We start from the raw sequence: 19,866 nt of genomic DNA, 5'->3' as shown, positions 1-19,866 counted from the left end.
CAGCCGAGTCCCGATGATACTTTTGCGATTGTGCACGAGAATGGGCGCGTGTGTAAGCAGAACTTTGTTCTCTGTCGCCACCATATAAATAACACATATATTCTTTCCCCCCCCCCCCACCCCGAAAAAATGATATACTTATATAAACAAAAAGTGTTGCTTGCTTTTCGATGTCAGGTTGATTGCTTACGTACGGTGCAAAAGAAGTTCAACATTCAAAGATTCCCGTTTCGCATTAACAGACTGTTGGGGCAAGTGCTGTTAGCGAGCACCTATAAAGGCCGGCACGGCACGCGAGGGGGTGGGTGGCCAGCACCACGCCCGGCCACCTTTGTCTCCCTAGTGGCGATGTTTACACACCACACCAGTTACTCATTTGAGGCTGAGTTGACCCAGCGGAGGCCCAGGACCGGTTCAGATAATCGTCACTGGTGTTGGCCGTGAGCGGGAATGGAACTCGGGTCGCCGATGCACGACACAGACACGCGCCACGACCACCTCAAGCCCCTAGACTTCTCCACCACTTTATAAAACAAAGTGGCAATTCCCATCATCGGTGAACCAAGTAGTTCGCCTGCTACGGCAGCGTGCCACTGAATCCGCCGGAGAACTGGGGCCAAGCAACAACCCCCCTTTGCCAAACCCCGTCGCTTAGTCTCCGCGTACGGCACAGGAGAAGAATGATGATGATGATACATCGCGCGAGGACTGCTCACAAGCCCCGGGCGGCTCGCGGATGAACGGGCAATTGACGGGGGCCACGTGGCCGTAGAGTCCGTTCCTGGGGACACTGCCGAGGGTAGCGCCGCGGCATCGCTCAGACGGCGTCTGCGCCGTTTGGGGGTGGTGGGGGTCGTGGTGGTGGGGATCGTGGTGGTGGGGGTGGTGGGGGTCGTGGTGGTGGGGGTGGTGGGGGTCGTGGTGGTGGGGGTAGTGGGGGTCGTGGTGGTGGGGGGGGGGTCTTGGTGGTGGGGGTCGTGGTGGTGGGGTCTGGTGGGGGTCGTGGTGGTGGGGTGTGGGTGGTTGGGGGTGGTGGCGGTTTAGCGCTGTGGCTCGCCGCTATTCTTGCGATGCGAAGACGACGACGACGACGATGATGAGAGCCGCTCGCTAATGGGCTGGGTGGGAATAATAATAATACAATAATAATTATTATTAAATATGAGAAAGAATAAAAAAAAAAGATAATTCTCCCGCGGTGTAACGGTGAGCACGCTGGACTCGCAAATGCACAGCCGTCGAAGGTTGCATTCGACCTCCCGGGGCGGCAGTTGAATCCCCCTCCCTGCCCCCCTCCACCTGTCCACCCAGCAACGTGAATGGGTTCCCATCACAGCGAGTCCGATCGGCAGGTCGCGTGTGTGGTGGTGGTGTAAATTGTCGGCGCTCCCACCTCTTCCAAAATGGACAGACAGCGTGGAAGAGTAGGCCAAACACCCTCTAGAGCAGTGGTTCTTAACCTGAGGTGCACGCACCCTCTGGAGGGTGTGAGATGCCCTTCCTGGGGGGTGCGAGAAATGCCAGATTATTTTTGGAAGGTAAATCATCTCAACACAAATTATGCATGGGCACGAAAGTACAACGACTTTGTTTCATCAAACCGATGTCTGTATTTACATTATAACACATTTTAATCATTGAGACGCATAGGGGTGCAGGCTGCACTAAAAAGGTTCAGAGCCACTGCTCTCGAAGGACTGTCACAGAGCGCCCTCAAGCGCAATTGCAGGGCTGCGCCTTTGACCCTCGCAAGTGCGAAAGAGCATCCGGGCAAAATCCTCCCTCTCTCTGCCGACGGACGCGGGCTCAGAGGTTGCCACCGTCAGTTGGAGCAACCCCTTTGCATCCAGAGTTCACATTTCCAAATTGCAACTCGCGCCAGCCAGCACGGAGCCGCGGAATGTTTTGTGCGGAACTTGAATCGTGCCGACGGGACGCCCGATATTTCATGGCAATTAACAAAGCCAAGCCACCCGGCAGCGGGCGACGTTGCAAAGTTTTTTTTTGCATCCTGCCGAAATGCGATGTGTCATAATTACGGGCACTCTCAAAAAATGGACGAGCAATTTTCTCAAATGTGCACGGTCAATTTAAGCTTTTTCGCCCGTCTGGCTGGACATTCGGGATATAATTATTTACCATTCCAGAAATAGAAATTTGCAACGACAAAAATAACAAAGAGAGAGATGAGCGGTAGGGCGCCTGCACCACGAGCTGCCAGTGCATCACCCTGTGCCTCGCAATCCAACTGAGATTCGGTGCCTGGCCCGTAGCTCTCTTGGTTGAGCAGAGCTCAAAATTGTAATTGCCAACCTAAATCATCACCCTTATTATTGATGATGCTAATCGTGAGGATGATGATGATGATTAGCATCATTAACAGCAGCAACAGCAGCATCGGCAAAAGCAGCAGCAGCAGTCATCATCATCAGTAGCAGTATAAACAACATCAACATCATTATTTACATCGTCATAATCTGGATCATCAATCATGTGCATCATCACAATCATGACCAGAATCGGCATCGTCACCCGATTATTCATCATCTGCACCATCAGCCAACTGAATCTGCACCATCGTGAGCTGTTTTATCATCACCTGATTTCCCTCCGATTAGCACGGTCGGCTTCGTACGGTGCGAAATTTCAACACACACACACGTCATCATCTTGCACAGTTATCTGCATCGACCATCTGAATCACCATCAGCACCATCAGCGCCATCTCCATCAGCACCATCACCATCTGCATCGCAGCCCCCCGGCACCCCCCCTAACTCGCTCTCCCGCTCCCCCCCCCACCCACTGGTGGTCGGTCTTGGCGCTGCGTGAAGAGGCATCGGAAGAGCGGACACATTGGCCCCGCGAGTTAAAACCCGAAAACACATTGTCGTATACGTCGTCATCATCATCGCTTGCATTTTTGAGAACGTTCGCAAGAGAGTTTTCAGATAAATGCGTCGTTTATTCGGTACGCGGTGAACACGTTCAAACGGGTTTTTCATGAAATTAAAATATATATGTACATTTACGTATAAAAACACACGAAAAAATACGAAAAATTCGTGTACATCCATAATAGAGGTTTGTTGGGTTAGATCGCGTAAATATTTAAATGTGTCGTTAAAACCCACCACCACCCGACACAGCCAACTAGTAACCCTTATTTTAATTACTTACTAACTTGCTGTGTCATGCGGTGGCAGGTTTTAAAGACACATTCATATATGTGCGCGATCTACACCAAAAAAAACTTTATTATGGATGATATTGGTCGCGAAAACCCGCTACGTGTGAAACTGTTCCGTGTACAATTTCACAACTCCCCCCCCCCGCCCCCCAACTTCGGCCTCTTGCCGTACAACTCGGGGCTGGGCGCAAGGCGAGTGGCGACTCGTGGCCGCGAACTCTTTTGCCCGCATCCTCGTGGGCCGACGGTCCAAATTTCTGCGGTGGCGCCTCTGCTCGGGCGTTTCGTGCCGAACAGGAACCAGGCGAATTTTTGAAACGCCCCTAACGTGACCCGGCAATGACCCCAAGCCGCACGCGCCCCGTGTACCACCAGGCTCCTATCCCAACGGCGGCCGCGTCGCTTTGGCGATGCGGGGGGGATGGATGCGTCGCGGTCACCGTGACTGCATCAGCAATTTCATTTGAAAATAGCAGCCCTTTGGCAATCTGCTTAACAACACACCATTCCGATCACGCTGGAGCGTATGACTGTGCTTCAACACGCTGGTTCATAGTATGCCACATTGGTGAAGGAGACCGGGGGGGGGGTGATCAGGACTGGTTCGGAGGTTGCACACAGCTGATATTAGCTCCGGACAGGATTCGTGGTGCAGTGCGCCTACCGCTGCACCGCCACTCCGCGCCACTGAGGCAGCAATGAAGTTTAATCCCAAGCTGTTGACCCAGACTCGCGAAAGTAATCTCTGTTTGCAGAGCCTTAACTGGGTTGAGAATATTTATATATTTTGAAACCTCATTGGGGAATCATTGGCAATCATGGGAGAACTTCCCGTCTTAAGAATATAGATGCAAGTTGCCGTATAAAAGTTACGCGTTAAAATACTTCATAAACCGTACCGTGCTGTTCGCAGTGAACTTGGAGCGTTGCAATATACTTTCCGTAAAAACTGTGAACGTTATTGATGCGTTTTGCCAAACGTGTGCTCTTTAAGTCTCCCTTCATACCAGAATAATAAAATCCACTCTGCGCATCTTGGCGCCTGGAACCGGGAGGAAAAAAAAATAACTTAGTGCATTTATTGCAAATAAGGCTCCCTGCAAAATGTAAACCACAGCACAGCAAATCAAAATAAGAATAAAAAAACACCGTGGCAACAAGCTCAACGTGTGCGCAACAGCATAGAGGCTCAGCGAGGGATCCAACTCTCAAAGGCGCCTTCGCAACGCTCCGATATTCCTGAATGACGAGTGCCACGCGGGTGGTAAGGGCTGCCGATCTGGAGCTCAGACCGATTCTCACGGGCGTGGGGGGTCGTCACGAGGCGTGGTCACTGCTCGGCGATAGAGACACAACAAGCGATGACATCACTGGCCTTAAGAGCAGCTCGGCACGTGTCGACTCTACGGCTGACGAACGTCCGCCGGGTTGGTATTGGTCAGATCTGGACTGAAACTGCTCAGTTGTTAAGACAATTTCTTGTCTACGTTGCCATTCTAGAGTGGCCGTGCTGTCGGTGTCCTGCCAGTAGAGGAGGAGTAGTCAATTGTGAACTCTCGCAGGGAGATGCAACCTGCCATGTGAGAGAAACGATCCACAGAAGTGGATATCAAAGAACTCCTTCTGAAATCCCTGAAGGTGACCGCTTGACACACGCACACACACACAAACACCATCTGCCCTGCGATTGAGTCGCGATTGTTGCAGAGGTGCCAAGCCATTTTCTTATCTGTTAATTTCTCAGAGCTGGCATTTCACCGAATCATGGCGCGGAACCAAGTTTAACATGAGAGAGCTTTGTGTGCAGTCACTGGTGACCGAGCTGTCCGTCAACTCAATGCACTTGAGGAGCCGGCATAGTCAGACAGCGGCCCGCATTCACACCCAGTGTATCTGTGGTGCCGGCCTAGCGCGCTGACCTCCCAGCGACCTCTGACCGACCTCTGAGCCACCTGGTCATCTCCTAAACTGGCCGGGCGTTTTAATAAACATTGTGTCCGTGCCCGTGCAACACCTGAGCCCAGCACACGCGCTTCCACGGAACTCCTGAAACGAGCAGGTCTTTTTGAAGCCACGCCTTGAACCTGTTGGCACGCCTCACGGTTGTTGGACGTGCGCTGACTTCGGCAACAAAGTGCAGGTCTCCCCTTGCAAACGCGGTTGAAATTAGCACCAGAGTATAGGCCGTTACAATCACTCTTAATAGACGAAAGCACCATAGTTCTTACAATGACGGCGACGACGATGATGAAGTGATGAAGAGGTTTACGAGGCAGGAGCAGCACCTGGAAGGAGAAGATTTGAGGTTATAGCACAGACCACGGCATGAAGCTCATGGAGCCACGAGCGAGTCGATGTGTACAGAGGAAGGGCAAGGCCATATTTAATGCTGTGAACTCATTATTTCTTGGCAAAGACTCCTAATCACAGCTGTGATGACAATCGCCTGACGTCCGTCTCTGTAAACATCCTTTTTTTCGTTTTCCGTACCCGTGCCAGACGTGAACATGCCCGCTTGCTCCCGGCTTCTAAGTTGTGTTTGCTGAAGCTGTAAACAATAATTATGGAACCCCCTTTGTAAATGCGCCGCTGGGTGAAGCTAGCCCCACACCGTGCGGTTCAAGGGTCAAGCGTGGGTTTGGTGAAGGCTGTTGGGGAGAGGCAGTTCTGGTTCAGATATCACGCGCCTCCATCAGTTTGAGTTATGGCCGGGAATCAAACCCAGGTCGCTGGCTCCGGTCTCCTTGTTCTCCATACGGCTGACGTTGGTGTAGACCAACCACCGTGGCTTTCCATTGCGGCGGTTGAGCCGGACGATTGCGTCAGGAGCAGCGGAGTGCAGTGCGGAGCCGCGACTTCAAGGTGAGGATCAAAAACACTTCTATTCTAAATCTTTTAAATGTTTTTATTTTACCAGGTAAGTCCCCGCTGAGCTATACAGCTCTTTTTCAGGAGCCAATGATTGCACAACGAAGTCGCTTATCACGTGGAAATTTATAGCAGCCAAAATACTGATTCTAACTGTGGAGGGGAAATGCGGAGGGGAAAACCGGAGGGCCCGAAGAAAAAAAACGTATTTTGGAGCTACAGGATCTAGGACCGTTGAATTTGCAGCGTTGCCTCCTCCCTTAATTAACCGAGCGCCACGGCGAAGCAACCTGGCGGCTGACCGGCCGGATGAGCGATCGCGGTTACGGAGAGCAACAGCCGGAGCCTCGGTGCCGGCGCGCCGCACCAGCTGTTGCGGGCAGCGCCGCACCAGCTGTTGCGGGCAGCGCCGCACCGAGCCCGTGGCGGCTGCTCGCGGCACCTGCCTCGGGTTGGAGGGGCGGGCATCGGCTCGGGCAGCGCACATGGCCGACGCCGGGCGCGCTCACAAACGGCTTCGTCCCGCTGCGGAGAATTATCTCCCGCAGTGGGTTTGTTTATTTTTTAGGTTTTTAAAAATATATATATATATCGCTACAGGAGCACCGAACTTTTTAAACTGCCACTTGGAAACGCTATTGTTTTATTCATGCAGTTTCAATTTTAACCGATGGAAAAGTTCTACCCAACAATTTTCAAACGTTTAATGTGTGTGTGTGTGTGCACCTGTGTGTTATAGTGTGGGGAGCGGCGGTGTAGCGGTTAGCGCGCTGCGCCATGAACCTGGTGACCCGGGTTCGATTCCCGCTCACGGCCCACAACAGCGACGATTATCCGAACCGGTCCTGGGCCTCCGCTAGTTTCGATTCAGCCTCAAATGAGTACCTGTGCGTACCTGTGCGTACCTGCGGGCGTGTGTGGGGGTACGTGTGTGTGTGTTTGGGTATGTGTGCTCTAGGGCAGCTCAGCCTAAAAAAATTGCCACAGGGGAGACAAAGGCGGCCCGGGCATCGTGCTGGCCACCCACCCCCTCGTGTACCGTGACGGCCTTCATAGGTGCTACTCGCTAACAGCACTTGCCCCAACAGTCTGTTAAAGCTACACGGGGGGGGGGGATCTTTGCCCTTGTTATTTTGTCTGTGCACGTGTGTAGTCTCCTCCGCTACCGCCATCGTCTGGAGCCCCCTTCACCCACCAATCTGCACCGTGCACTCCCATCTCCCCCCGACTCAGGTCCAGGCTCAAGACCGTCCCCTTTATTGCTCTGCCTGTGACCAACTGCATAACTCTGAGAAAAGAAATATTCCCAGCGGTTCCGAACTGCTTCTTGAGATGCAGTCGCATTTAGACGCTACGTAACTCCACACTGCAAGATATTGTATATTGATGTGTGGGGAGTGATGGTATTGTGAATGTGTGTGTGTAGCTGGGAGCGGTGGTGTCTTGGTTAGCGCTGCGCTACGAAACCCGGCGGCCCGAGTCCGATTCCCACTCACGGCCCACACCGGCAACGATTATATTTGATCTGAACCGGTCCTGGGCCTCCCCCTAGGTCGACTCAGCCTCAAAAGAGTACCTGGTGCAGTGTGTAAACATCGCCACTGGGGAGACTAAGGCAGCCGTGCGTGGTGCTGGCCACCCACCCCCTCGTGTGTCTTGACGGTCTTCATAGGTGCTCGCTAACAGCACTTGCCCAAATAGTCTGTTAAGGCTACACAGGGGATATTGGTGTAGTGTGGAGCGGTGGTGCAGCGGTTAGCGCACTGCGCTACGAACCGGGCCACGGCCATCTCCAAACAAATCAATCAAACTTTGTTTCTTTAAGTCACCTCTTTTGAAACCAAAGCGCTTGTACATAAATTAGTAACCTCCATTAAGGCCTTAAAACCATGCAATTAAAATAGTAGCCAAGGACCATCTTTCCAACGATGTTTCTCTTGCTGCTGCTGCTGCTGTGCTCACGCAACACGGATCATCCCACGAAAAATAACCGCCCAACCAGCTTAACGGGACCATCATCCATGAAAATCTTCAAACAAACTCGACACTCCAACTATTGTGTCTCTAAGTATCTCTATGAGTCTCTACGTACCTCTATGAATCTCTACGCATTTCTATGCAGAGTTCTACGTTGAGATAACCGGGCAAAACCGGCTGACCGGGAACCACCGTCCCGCGCAACGGAATGGAACAAACTCGACGGTTCGATCCTCCCCCCCCTCCCGCACCTGGCGGGGTGAGGCGGCACGCCCGGACGCAGCGCTCCTCGCTGTCGAAGCGGTTCTCGTTGCCTCCGCAGCCGCCGTAGATGAACGGCTGGCACTCGTCCTCGCCAAGGTGGTAGAACCACCGCACCGCGTGCTCGTCGCAATCGCCCTCCGACATGGGCAGGCGGCACGCGTCTGCGGGGACGCGTGGGCCGGAGGGGGGGAGGGGGAGGGTGGTGGTGAGGATGGCCCAACGGGCCCAAAGGGACGGCGGTGACCGGCGATGTTGTTAACGAGTTAACGGGAATTGGCGGTAGACGCATTTGTCCGCGAAAGCGTTTTTTTCTCTTCTTCTTTCATTCAACGATTTTTTTTTATTTTAGCAAGTAATGCCCACTGAGCTGTACAGCTCTTTGAGAAGTGAGCTGGCAACGAATGATAGCTCGAGGAAGTGGCCGATATCATGACGTGGCAATGTGTAGCAGCCAAATACTCTGAGCGCGTCACGTTGATCCGCGTGAACACGGGGAGAGAGAGAGAGACACGCAAACTCGAAATACACAGCAGGCGTCAGGGTCGGGATCGAACCCACGTGCTCCTGCATACTAAGCGAGGTAGTTAACATCTCATAGCCACCCGCCTTAGTCGCCCTACGACGACGACGACCGTGGGTGGACAGAGATCGTCAAGCGCGGGTGCGACGAGAGGACGACAAAGTTAACGAGAGTGAGGAAAGACGCAGAAGGAGGATGGTTTGGGGGGGGGGGGGGGAAGCAAGTGCCGGCAACCACGACTGCATCTCACCTCGCTCGCGCAGGAACTGCAGCTTCTGGGAAATCTCCGTGCTGTTCCACGTGACCTCGGTGTCCGCTGAAACGACAATCGGATCGCGCTCCGTACGTCCAGGAATGTGGCGGCATGATCACACAAAAAAAACTATCAGGTAAGGCATACTGAGCTTTATATATAGAGATATATAGAGATATAAAACAATCAGAAGTGACCAGGCCACAAGTGATAGCTGAACGAAGTGGCTTATCACGTGGAAAGTATAGCAGCCAAATACTCTTAAACGCACGTTTCTAAATGTGGAGGGAAAAACTGGAGGAGCAGGAGAAACATTCAGGCGACCACGAGAAGAGAGACATGCAAACTCCAAATATACAGATGCCAGGGTTGGGATCGAAGCCACGACCGAATGTTAACTACCTCGCCTGGTATGCAGGCAAGAACTCGTCAAAATCTCAGAAGATTTAATGCAGCGTGGGGCACGGATGCAGGGCAAGGGCCCGTATCTCACAGACAGGGTCGTCCTTGATTTGAAGCACATGGCAGAATGACCAGCCATGGTTCAAGTCTCACTCGGCTGATGAGACACTGAAGGTTCAAAAACCGTTCCAGAGCTCGCTTGCATTGACCCAACGTTGATGGAATGATGAATCCCCAGAAGGCTGATTGGGATGTCCAAAATATAAATGTTTGGAGGGACAGACATGTGAAGGAAGCATATTATGTGCTCAGTCAATTTGTTACAATGCATGACAATCATTCTTGTTGTCCTTCACACGCACCTCCGATGAGCACGGTTGGCTACGTACGGTGGTGCGAATGGAGCTCAAGGTAAGTGCATGCAGCAGAAGGAAAGCACAGCCAGTGCGCTGACTTACAAACCTGAATACGCGCCAGAGAGCGATGGCACTGTGATATGAAAAGAAGCTTGTCGCTCAGTGGGCTTTACCTGATAAAATAAAAATACTGTAGATATTTATTTTGTTAGTTAGTTGCTTATCTTTCCTATACTTTTCACTCCTATTGTGTTGTTGTATTGTTTGCTGTTGTAACGTTCTTGACCTGCCCCTACTGCACATCTGTGAGAGAAAAAAAAGAGGCTCATAGCTCATCGGATTCAAGACGGCCGAGTTGACAGCAACGCGAGAGCCGTCGTGCGGCCCTCCGCGTTCAAACACCTTGCGGCCGGTGGGCTCCCAGCGCCGGCTGGGCCTCCGCCCCGCCCCTGTGCGCCACCACCTCGGTTCGGAAGTGCGCGCCGCCCTCGCTGCCAGCGCCGTCGTCGTTGCCGCCGCCCGTGCCCATCACCCGCCCGCGCCGGTAGTCCCCGTCCTGGTCACGCGCGCCAAGACGCCAGCCGCCTCCTCCTCCTCCGCCGTCTTCTCCTGGTGAAGGGAGCCGATGTCAACGGGAAGTTCTTGGCGCACTCTCCCAGTGCCCTGACCGCCACAGAGCAAGCTGCTTTCACAGCGGAGACTCGAGCAACAATTACATTTGTCATAATAATGATGAAAATAATAATAAGCTACAGTCCCTGGTCTCTCCGCTGCCGGATGAAGGTCTCTCCACGCCATGACGGGCATGGGCGTGGTTTGATGGTACTTCTTGTGACCGCAGGAACGATACTCAAAGAGTCAACTTGGAGTTTTCTCAACAATCAACGAGCAAGAGGCGACGCTCATTATCCAATCGCGGCCCGAAGCCGGTGGTGGAAACTCCACATTCCTATGGCGGTGGCCTGTTAATCCGTGAGACGAGCAGTGGTGACTTACCGCCGCAAGCGTTTTTTATTTTATCGACCCCTCTAGTGAAGGCCCCCTTCCGCCAGGCATCGGCAAACGGCCGCAGCGGCTGCACCTTGAACGTTTGACTATCGCGTATACCGTTCACGTTAAATCAATGACGTGATGAAAAGGTCCGACGTTCATTAAAGACATTTTTCGAATGTACATTTTATTCCGTCAGGAATTGTAGCTTCTGGACACGCGTCCCATTTCCCCCCCTCCCGTCCCCTCCTTCTCCTGCCCACTTCCCACTCCCCCGGAGTCTTAAGTCCGTCTCTGGCTGCGGTGAGTCATGGTTCATTATCTCCGTGGCTGTCGCGGTGTGCCGTCGCCACGAGCAGAGGCCGGTGCGCTGAACGCAACGGCAGCGCCGCACTCCCCGTACCTCCGCAAGCTGCAAGACACGCAGGCAGAGAAACGCAACAACGGCCGTGACTCAACCCCAGCGGCGATATTTACATCCGCCTCATTCATCTCAATCGTTTCATTCAACGGGAATGGCGTACACAGTTTTTAAAATACCATCGCAGCCCGTCGCTTATATTTTTTAATGGAATAAAGGGTATTCATGCAGCCTGAATGTTCCGAAAGCGTTAGTTCTATAAATAACTATGGCACCCTTTCGCCCGTATCAAGATATTGAACGATGAAAAACAAGGCTTTAGCCTCAAAGCATATTTGTTGGCTTTTTTTACCACAAGGATGCAAGGTTGCGCAGATGGGACAACCTCTGTAATTGGTGTCTATTTGGTATAAAACATCGCCTGGAATTACCTCAGAAAGGGGTAAAGGTCTTTTTTTCAATCAGTTAATTTTTTCTGTTAATTTACAAAACTGTGAATAAGAAAAAATCTCCTCACACAAGCGCACGGCTGAGATAATTTTTCAATGCTGCGATTTTCGTGAGCGGTCCGTGTGCATCTGTTGCGCGAGTAAATTGTTCATTGCTGTGACGTCGATGGTAATGATGGTGATGTTGTCCATGGATTTAGCCAAACATCCCAATTCTGGAAGCCTTGATACTAAGCATTTATATTAACACCACTACCAGCAGATGCCAACAGTCCCCAATCAACAGTGGCAATCCCTAACAATTCAATGCCCCAAAACTATGACAACACACACACACGCACAGTTCCCCCGTATAGCCTTAACAGACTGCTGGGGCAAATGCTGTTACTGAGAATCAATGAAGGCCGGCATGGCACGAAGAGGCTGGTGGCCTGCACCACGCCCAGCCACCTTTGTCTCCCTAGTGCCAATGTTTACACACCACACCAGGTACTCATTTGAGGCTGAGTCGACCTATGGGAGGCCCTAGACCGATTCAGATAATTATCACTGGTGTTGTCCATGAGAGGGAATTGAACTCGAGTTTGCCGGGTTCATAGCGCAGTGTGCTAGCCGCTACACGACCGCTCCCCACACAACAATAACAACAACCGCCATTCGCCACTAAGTGGTGGTGACGTCACCACGACGCTTGTGCCAGGCTATGTGCACGTTGAGGCCACACACACACGTACACATAGACACATGACTCTCTCGAAAAATACACTCGTGGTCCCGATTGGCTGCCACTTGCTTTAAAAAAGACGTGATCCATCTCTCTACACTTTCAAACCTTTTACAAATACAGATATTTCGATTTAAAGCATTTCGATTTAAAGCTTTCGTGACTGCAGGGATTCATATTTTGGTTCTTTCGGTAAAGTCACGTAGAAGGGGAATAATAAAATAAAATAAATAAACAAACAAAAATCTCGTTTCGCTAATTCATTTGGTGCTAACAAGTGAAACGCTCATATAATGCATGGACACTAACCCTAGCAGCAGCAGCAGTGACATGTCGACCACGTTGAAGCTCGCGCTCAACGCCGATATCGCGCTTCTCCCGTGTGTCGCACGCCCGGCCACTGCAGAGTGAGAACCCTTCACCTACCCCCCTTCACCCCCCGGCCTTCCTTCCCCCCCCCCTCCCACGCGCGGCATTAACTTTGGCTGTGAACGAAAACCGGGGCCCTGTAATCGGCGTGCAATAGAAGTCATTAGTCAGGGTCTCCCCCTCCGGACGCATTAGGGCGCTAATTGGATGATATTTAGCGAGCGGCACTCACGCATCAGTCGCTAATGGTGCCAGCGCGGGGCGGGCGCCTCTCGCGTCTCGGTCCCCGCGAGCATCTCAAACAGCCGCGCAAATTAACCCCCAACCCCCGCCCCCCCCCCCCCCAGCGGGGAGAGCCGATGTCTAAAAGCCAAAACAATTAGGGGCACGCGCCCCTGTGGCCCACGAGCCCGGGCCACGCGCCGCGACACGCGCGTGCCCGTGCGCGTCAAGGTGGGGGGCGGCGGAAGGGGGGGGGGGCTGCTGCCTGCCTGCCTGCGTGCGTGAGCACGTGCATCACGTGTGCCTCACGCGTGATGCACGTGCGTGCTATGTGTCTGTGTGTACCTGCGCGCATGTGTGTGCGCGCGTGTGTGGGGGTGTACGTGTGTTTGTGTGTGGGGGTGTCTGCGCTCGAGGTTGACTCGGCCTCAAAAATGAGCCACTAGGGAGACAAAGGCGGCCGGGGGGTGGGGCTGGCCTCCCACCCCCTCGTGTGCCGTGCCGGCCTTCATCGGTGCTCGCTCGCAGCACTTGCCCCGACAGTCTGTTAAAGGCTATATGGGGGATCTTTGTCTTTGTGATGTATGTCCGTGCTATGTGTCTGTGTATACCTGTGCGTGTGTGTGGGGATATGTGGGTGTGTGTTTGGGTATGTGTGCTCAGGTATGTGTGCGTGAGTTCAGCTGTGTGTGGTTATGTCGGGAGGGGAAGTGTAGGTTCACAGCTTCATAGCGCAGCGCGCTATCAACCTACACCCGTCATTACGAGTTCGATTCCCGCTCACGGCCAACACTCGTAAAAAATATATAAACTGGTCCTGGGGCTCCCCGAGGTCAACTCAGCCTCAAATGAGTCCCACTACGGAGACAAATGCGTGTGGTCCTGGCCATCCACCGCCTCTCATGCCGTGTCGGCCTTCATAGGAACTCGCGAACAGCACTTGCCCCAACAGTCTATAGAGGGGATCTTTGTGTCAATGCGTGTAGTGTACATGCCAGTGTGCTTGTGAACGGTGTGCGTGTGCTGCATGTGCGCAGGGTGTATGCAGGGGGTGTGCGCGAGCTCGCGTACGTACTGCAGCGTCCGCTCATCTCTTCACGAAGAATGGAGCGAATCGCCTCCTTCTGCAAAGAGCCAAAGCAAAGAGCAGCAGCAGCAGCATCACACGGGGGGATTCTCAAAGCGGGCAAAATAAACACAGCGAGCAAATTGAATCCCGCATCACAACAACTACAAATCTCAGGGATTTGTTGGAGGTCAGAGCCGAGGGAGTCGAGTGGGCGGGCTTAAGAGGGCGACGTGAGCGGCACTAACCGGCAGCAGAAAGCTCGAGAGGTGGGCGCCAAACGGCACCTCGACCTCATCGTGGCTCATGGCATCATTTGTGTCGGCACCGGGACAAAACCCCGGGGAGCTTTTTACACCACATCCGCAGAACTCTCGGTCCGACGGCCGTTGAATGTCTCCACATTGGACACGCGACGAATGCCGCGTTGACGAGCGACGCCGTCTCGCGGACACCGATCGCGCGCACGCACTCACCGTGATCCCCACTTCTCCTTTGTAGCCGCGATTTCCCACCTTGCCCGAGCTCCCCTTGCATTTGCGACGAGGGAAGAAGGGAGAGGGAGAGAGAGGCGACAAGCAATCGGCAGCTGTGCTCGTTACGAGTCGAAGGCAAATCGCCTCCCGGCTCAAACGGGCGGTTGGGCGGCGACCCTGAGACCGGCGAATGGGAATTCCACATTCCTATGGCGGGGGGGGGGGGGGGGTCAGTCTTCCCGCACGACGACCAAGCGGGAAGTTTTTTCCGGCAAGAATCTGCAGCTGTTTATTTATTTATTTATAATAAACGTTTTTGGGTTAGACCGCGTTATTTATAAATGTGTCGTAACCCTCCACCACCCGACACGGCCAATCAGTAAAAAAGTGTCACGTTGGTCAGAATGGCGAATTGCCTGATGATGCTGGATGCAATTACCAGCGAAACGTCGTACTCAAAAATTTTAAATGTTGTGGTTTCACGCTTCAACACACCGGTGGGCTAAAGTAGGGAACTATTTGTCTTTTTTTAAGGTGACACTTTTTTGCTAATTGGCCGTGTCGGGTGGTGGAGGGTTACGACACATTTATAAATAACGCAATCTAACCCAAAAACGCTTATTATGAATAATATTGGTCGCGAAAGCCTACGTCTTTATTTATTTGTATTTATTCATACCTCACCTCCCCTGTAGCGGATGTATAGCCAACCGTGACAAAAGGGTGTTCAAGATAATTACTCAGTCAGGAAGCGATTGCAGAACGAATATGAATGTCCGACAAATGCGCCGTAGATGATATACACGACAAACGGGAATAAATTAACGCTCACGAGAAAGCTCACTGATGAATGAAGACATGATAATTAATGGTTATTCATGGGTGATCAATTATTGTTGATTGAAGATAATGGCAATTGATTATGATGAATAATTAACAGCAGCAATGTCAAAATTCGTAATCATACCAATTCTCATCATCACCATCATCATGAGACAATGCATATACTACCAAAGAATGTTTTTTGTTTACATGATCACCACAAGTATATGTGGTTAATGCAGACATGATTCCTTGCAAAAGGTTTCAATTTGGAGTTTTTACATCGTAACATAACTGTTATATTGCCAGAAAGGGTAAAACCTATTCTTATATACAAGAGAGTGATGTTCACAATAACGATGATGACGACGACGATGACGATTATGATGATGACTGATGATGATTACAATGATGACTGATGACCATTCTGTTGATTCTTGACAACTGATGACTACGACGGTGATGACGACGACGACGATGATCACAATGATGACTGATGGCCATTCTGTTGATTCTTGACGGCTGATGACGATGGTGATGACGACGACGACGACGATGATTACAATGATGACTGATGATGATTACAATGATGACTGATGGCCATTCTGTTGATTCTTGACGGCTGATGACTACAACGGTGATGACGACGATAGGAGCGCACCTCGTGCTCACCTGTTCTCCCTTGCTGCCAGGTTCACCCGGCAGGCCGCTGGCTCCGGTCACGTCCATCCCGGGGGGCCCCACTTTGCCCTGCAGGCAGCCACGTACATCAGCATTCACACCATGGTGCGCAGCACGAAACCAGCAAACAAAATAAGCACAAAGACAAAGATCCCTCGTATAGCCTTAACAGACTGTTGGGGCAAGTGCTGTTAGCGAGCACCTACGAAGGCCGGCACGGCACACGGAGGGGTGGGTGTGGTCAGCACCATGCCCTACCGCCTCTGTCTTCACGGTGACAATGTTTTTACACACCGCACCAGATACTCATTCGAGCCTGAGTCGACCTAGGGGAGGCCCAAGACCGGTTCAGATAATCGCCACTGGTGTTGGCCGTGAACGGGAATCGAACTCGGGTCGCCGGAGGAATCCGATGAGCTATGAAGAACGTTATAACAACAAACAGGACGACAAAGACGACATTTATCGCAGCCATAAATAAAATAAAATCCCCACGTGTAAGTTGCATGCAACCCGGTTGCACAACTTGTCGCGGGGGCTATGCCCTGCCAAGCGGCCGTGTGGAGGCCCTCACCTTCTTGCCCTTGGGGCCTTCCTTCCCGGGCGGCCCCTCGAGCCCCCTCTCTCCGACGCGGCCGACCTCTCCGACTGGCCCTGATGGTCCCGGAGGGCCTAGCAAGCCCGGGTGGCCCTGCAACAGAGAAGGCCGGTGAGGGCCGGACCGTAGCGCACATTAGACTCGGGGGAACACTTTTGTTGCGTCCTCCATTCTCCGTATTCCTCGATCCACTGCTGGATGAAGGCCCCGTCCAGCTGCCACTGTGCCACCTCTCACGGCCCCGCGATGTAATAACAATTCACGTTGCACCTCAGCTGACTTTCATTGCTCCGTAATAATTTATTCTTGACCCTCATCCACCCTCGTGCCCTCGTAGTGATGTGCCCTGTCCAAGCCAACTCGCCCTTTCTCAAGAGTTCTGAACGATGTCTCTCGATGTAGTAATTCCAAGCGCAAGCCATGCATCGCTCCAACATGCGTCTAAGCCAAGAGGTAGCCGGCTTGCCCGTAATTAGCCATGTAATGATGCATCATCGGTTAATCGGTGAAAATGAAACATAACACAAATATTTTCTACTCAACGCGTGCCCCGGCACGGAGCGTCGATCACAAAACAAGAATGGGGGGGGGGGGGGGGGGGTGCGGGAAGGGGGGGGGGGGCAAAAACTCCGCAAGCAAAGGCGAGATCGACGCCGCAGCAGGGCTTGTGGTGACGAAGGGGGAGGGTTGGGCCTCACTGCTACCAACCAGGTGGGAGGCTCCAGCGGAGAAGTGAAAGTTTATGTGGGGGGGGGGGGATCGGTAAGGGGGAAGGTAATTAACTTGCAAGTGGAGAAGGGGGATGGGAAAGAGCGGGGGGGGGGGGGTACAAAGGGGGGGGATTTTAAAAAATTGCCTTCGTCCCACATTCACCGCGATTGTGCTAATGGCGTCGTACCATGCGATGACTTTTCCATTCGGATCTATAGCGGAGATATAGTTGCGACACTTTGTGTGAAGATAATTCCCTAAAAAAAAAGGCGGGCATCACAGAGCTACCACCTGAGATCCCTCCGAGTGACCTTTTGCACCCAGGACTTTTCACGGCCCACCCAGCTACGAACAGTGATGTTGGTGGCACGTTCACAGTCAAACGGGTGTGACTCCCACAGAGCCACGCGCTTTCTCCGATCGTCTTTTCTTGTGAGCACTCATTCAGCGGCGCAGCTCAAGTCCATCAACTCACAACACTGGAGAAGCCGGTTTAATCAGAGACGGCCGAGACCTGGATTCAAATCTGCGCTGTCACCTCGGAGCTCTCACCTCCGAGTCACCCACCCACCTTTCAAACCGATCTCCCACGTGATACACAAATCAAACCACGCACGCACGTGAGATTCGAGTCTTTTTTTGTCACGGTTTGTGCACGTCGCATGGAATTAGTTTCATGTGGCAATAGCAGTCAAGAGATGCACTACAATGCATCACGTTCAAGAAAACAAAAACCTCACAGATTCATGGCATTTCATCGAACTGTGGCATGGAGAAATCGTTGGATGCCTAACATTTAGCGCACTGGTTGCTTGTGGTGTAAGGCATACGAGAATGCCACCTTAGTTTAACAAGTAGGCTTTCGCAGCCAATATTATCCATAAGGGGTTATACTGGGGGGTTACACCGCGGAAGTGTAAATGTGACCGCTTTCGAGTGGGGAGGGGAGGGTGCGGAGGGGCTGGGTGGGGAGGGTGGGGCTGGGTGGGGAGGGGCTGGGTGGGGAGGGTGGGGCTGAGTGGGGGAGGGGTGGGGCTGGGTGGGGAGGAGCTGGTCACCCCGTGGTGCCCTTATAAAACTCAACGTTTAACCTACTCACGCCGGCTTGTGCCCGCCCTCACAGTCGGGCATATTTGCGGAATACACCACGCCGCCGTTGACCCTGGCCATTGACCGAGCAACCCAACGTTCCTACCAGCTCCCTCCGCAGGAATGTGTTTAGTGCCTCATGGGCAAACCGCAGCCAATTGCCACCCCCCTGCACCGCATAGACCCCCCCGCCTCGAAATCCAACCACAGTGCACGCCACGGAACCGAGCGACTCGCAACACCCGTGGCAGATGCAGCCACCATCGACTCGAGTGGGCAAACAGTGGCGTGTGGCTGTGTGGATAATCATTTAGCAGGCCGTGGACGGCATCGTGAGGCATTGGGAACCTCGGTTGTGTTCAGCGGAGGCACTTAAGACGCCATCCGTTTAGCTTCCCCCTCGAGGAGGCTGTGCTTTTGGCCGTCGGAGCAAAACCCACGAAACCGATGGGTTGCCACACACAAATTGGTACAGAGGAAGAAGAAGAAGAAGGGGTGGTGTAGGTTGCTGGCGCCACTTTCTTTGCACACAGTGCCGCAGAGAGCAGCTGATATATATATTAAAAAAGAATCCCGGTAAATATTTAAGCACTATAAATGGACTCGAGGTGGGGCGGGGGGTGGTGGCGGGCGTGAGGGGAGAGACGCGAGAAACGTCCGGATCGTTTTAATGAGCGCCCAGCGGTGGTGGCGACGGTGGGCGATGACGCTCGCAGCACCGGCACGCTGCTCGTGCTGCAGCGAGACTCGGGGCCCGCGTTTAAAACGGAAAAACCATTAAAAGAACATCTGCCGACCGGAAAACGCGCTCCGACGCCCGCAACTGCCCGTGCCCGGAAAAAGAACACCGGCCACAAATTGCTCATCGCCACGAGCCTTCATTTAGTTTCAACGCAACCCCTTTCAACCACAAGTTCAGGAGATTTAAGCGAATGACTTGAATTGAGTAAAAGAAGCCCTCGCAGTCCTTGCGGTCCCCCCCGCGCCGCTCCCTTCCGCGGCTTCGCCGCCTCTGCCGCCGCGTCGTCGTGACGGGCGAGGCGCCAGCTCTTTATTCCGCAAGTAGATTAACAAAAACTTACATTTTTTTATTTATTTAACCAGGTTAAGGCCCACTGAGCTCTTAGCTTATATATTTTTTTAAGAAGCGACCTTGCTGCCATCACAAATGATAGCACAGGGAAGCGGCTTATCGTCGTGTGGAAATTCATCGCAGCCAAATACTCGGAACGCACGTTGATTCTAAATGTGTACGGAAAAACCGGAGGACCCCGATTAAAACAAATCCAACGTGACCACGGGGAGAGAGAGAGAGAGAAAGACACGCAAACTCCAAATACACAGCAGGCGTCAGAGTCGGGATCGTACACGACCTCCTTGTACACCAGGCGAGGTAGTTAACATCAAGACTTGACCCCCGTGTGTTAGAGGGCTGCCCAGATGTCCGTGGGGTAGCTCCCACAGCAAAGTGAGCCCGT

General features: G+C 52.7%; 2 protein-coding genes across 3 annotated transcripts in view; both read right to left on the bottom strand.

Moving 5' to 3' along the window:
• Window positions 1-2,944: 2,944 nt before the first annotated feature.
• On the bottom strand, window positions 2,945-11,036 carry LOC144731288 (collagen alpha-3(VI) chain-like). Its single transcript, XM_078612338.1, has 4 exons — window positions 10,233-11,036; window positions 9,070-9,135; window positions 8,287-8,460; window positions 2,945-5,475 (listed from the first exon to the last, which is right to left on the bottom strand). Exons 1-4 carry the CDS (start codon window positions 10,357-10,359, stop codon window positions 5,456-5,458), a joined length of 387 nt encoding a protein of 128 aa, XP_078468464.1. The 5' UTR covers window positions 10,360-11,036; the 3' UTR covers window positions 2,945-5,455.
• A 45-nt stretch (window positions 11,037-11,081) lies between these two features.
• The window catches only part of LOC144731287 (uncharacterized), a 70,452-nt gene continuing 61,667 nt past the window's right edge, over window positions 11,082-19,866 (bottom strand). Inside the window, exons 55-59 of one of the 2 annotated variants that reach the window (XM_078612337.1) lie at window positions 16,565-16,681; window positions 15,982-16,059; window positions 14,488-14,541; window positions 14,021-14,069; window positions 11,082-11,232 (exon numbers count right to left, since the gene is read on the bottom strand). In XM_078612337.1, coding sequence (XP_078468463.1) covers window positions 11,129-11,232; window positions 14,021-14,069; window positions 14,488-14,541; window positions 15,982-16,059; window positions 16,565-16,681 — 402 coding nt within the window. In that variant the 3' untranslated portion in view covers window positions 11,082-11,128. Of the gene's footprint in view, window positions 11,233-14,020; window positions 14,070-14,487; window positions 16,060-16,564; window positions 16,682-19,866 lie in introns of those variants that run through there. The other variant, XM_078612336.1, reaches the window with a different exon arrangement.

This window comes from Lampetra planeri, chromosome 38, assembly GCF_965212315.1.
Source record: "Lampetra planeri chromosome 38, kcLamPlan1.2.h2, whole genome shotgun sequence".
Taxonomy (NCBI): Eukaryota; Metazoa; Chordata; class Hyperoartia; order Petromyzontiformes; family Petromyzontidae; genus Lampetra; species Lampetra planeri.
Note: the sequence above shows the minus strand (reverse complement) of the source record. Positions and strands in the feature narration are given on the sequence as shown.

What these genes read in the sequence shown, in the direction of transcription:
- LOC144731288 (XM_078612338.1), bottom strand. Translation starts at nt 10,359, where the DNA reads ATGGGCACGGGCGGCGGCAACGACGACGGCGCTGGCAGCGAGGGCGGC. An exon ending in GCAGTTCCTGCGCGAGCGAG is followed by an intron (nt 8,461 to 9,069) that starts GTGAGATGCAGT and finishes GCGTCCCCGCAG; the next exon opens with ACGCGTGCCGCCTGCCCATG. An exon ending in GTGCCGCCTCACCCCGCCAG is followed by an intron (nt 5,476 to 8,286) that starts GTGCGGGAGGGG and finishes TTCTCCTTCCAG; the next exon opens with GTGCTGCTCCTGCCTCGTAA.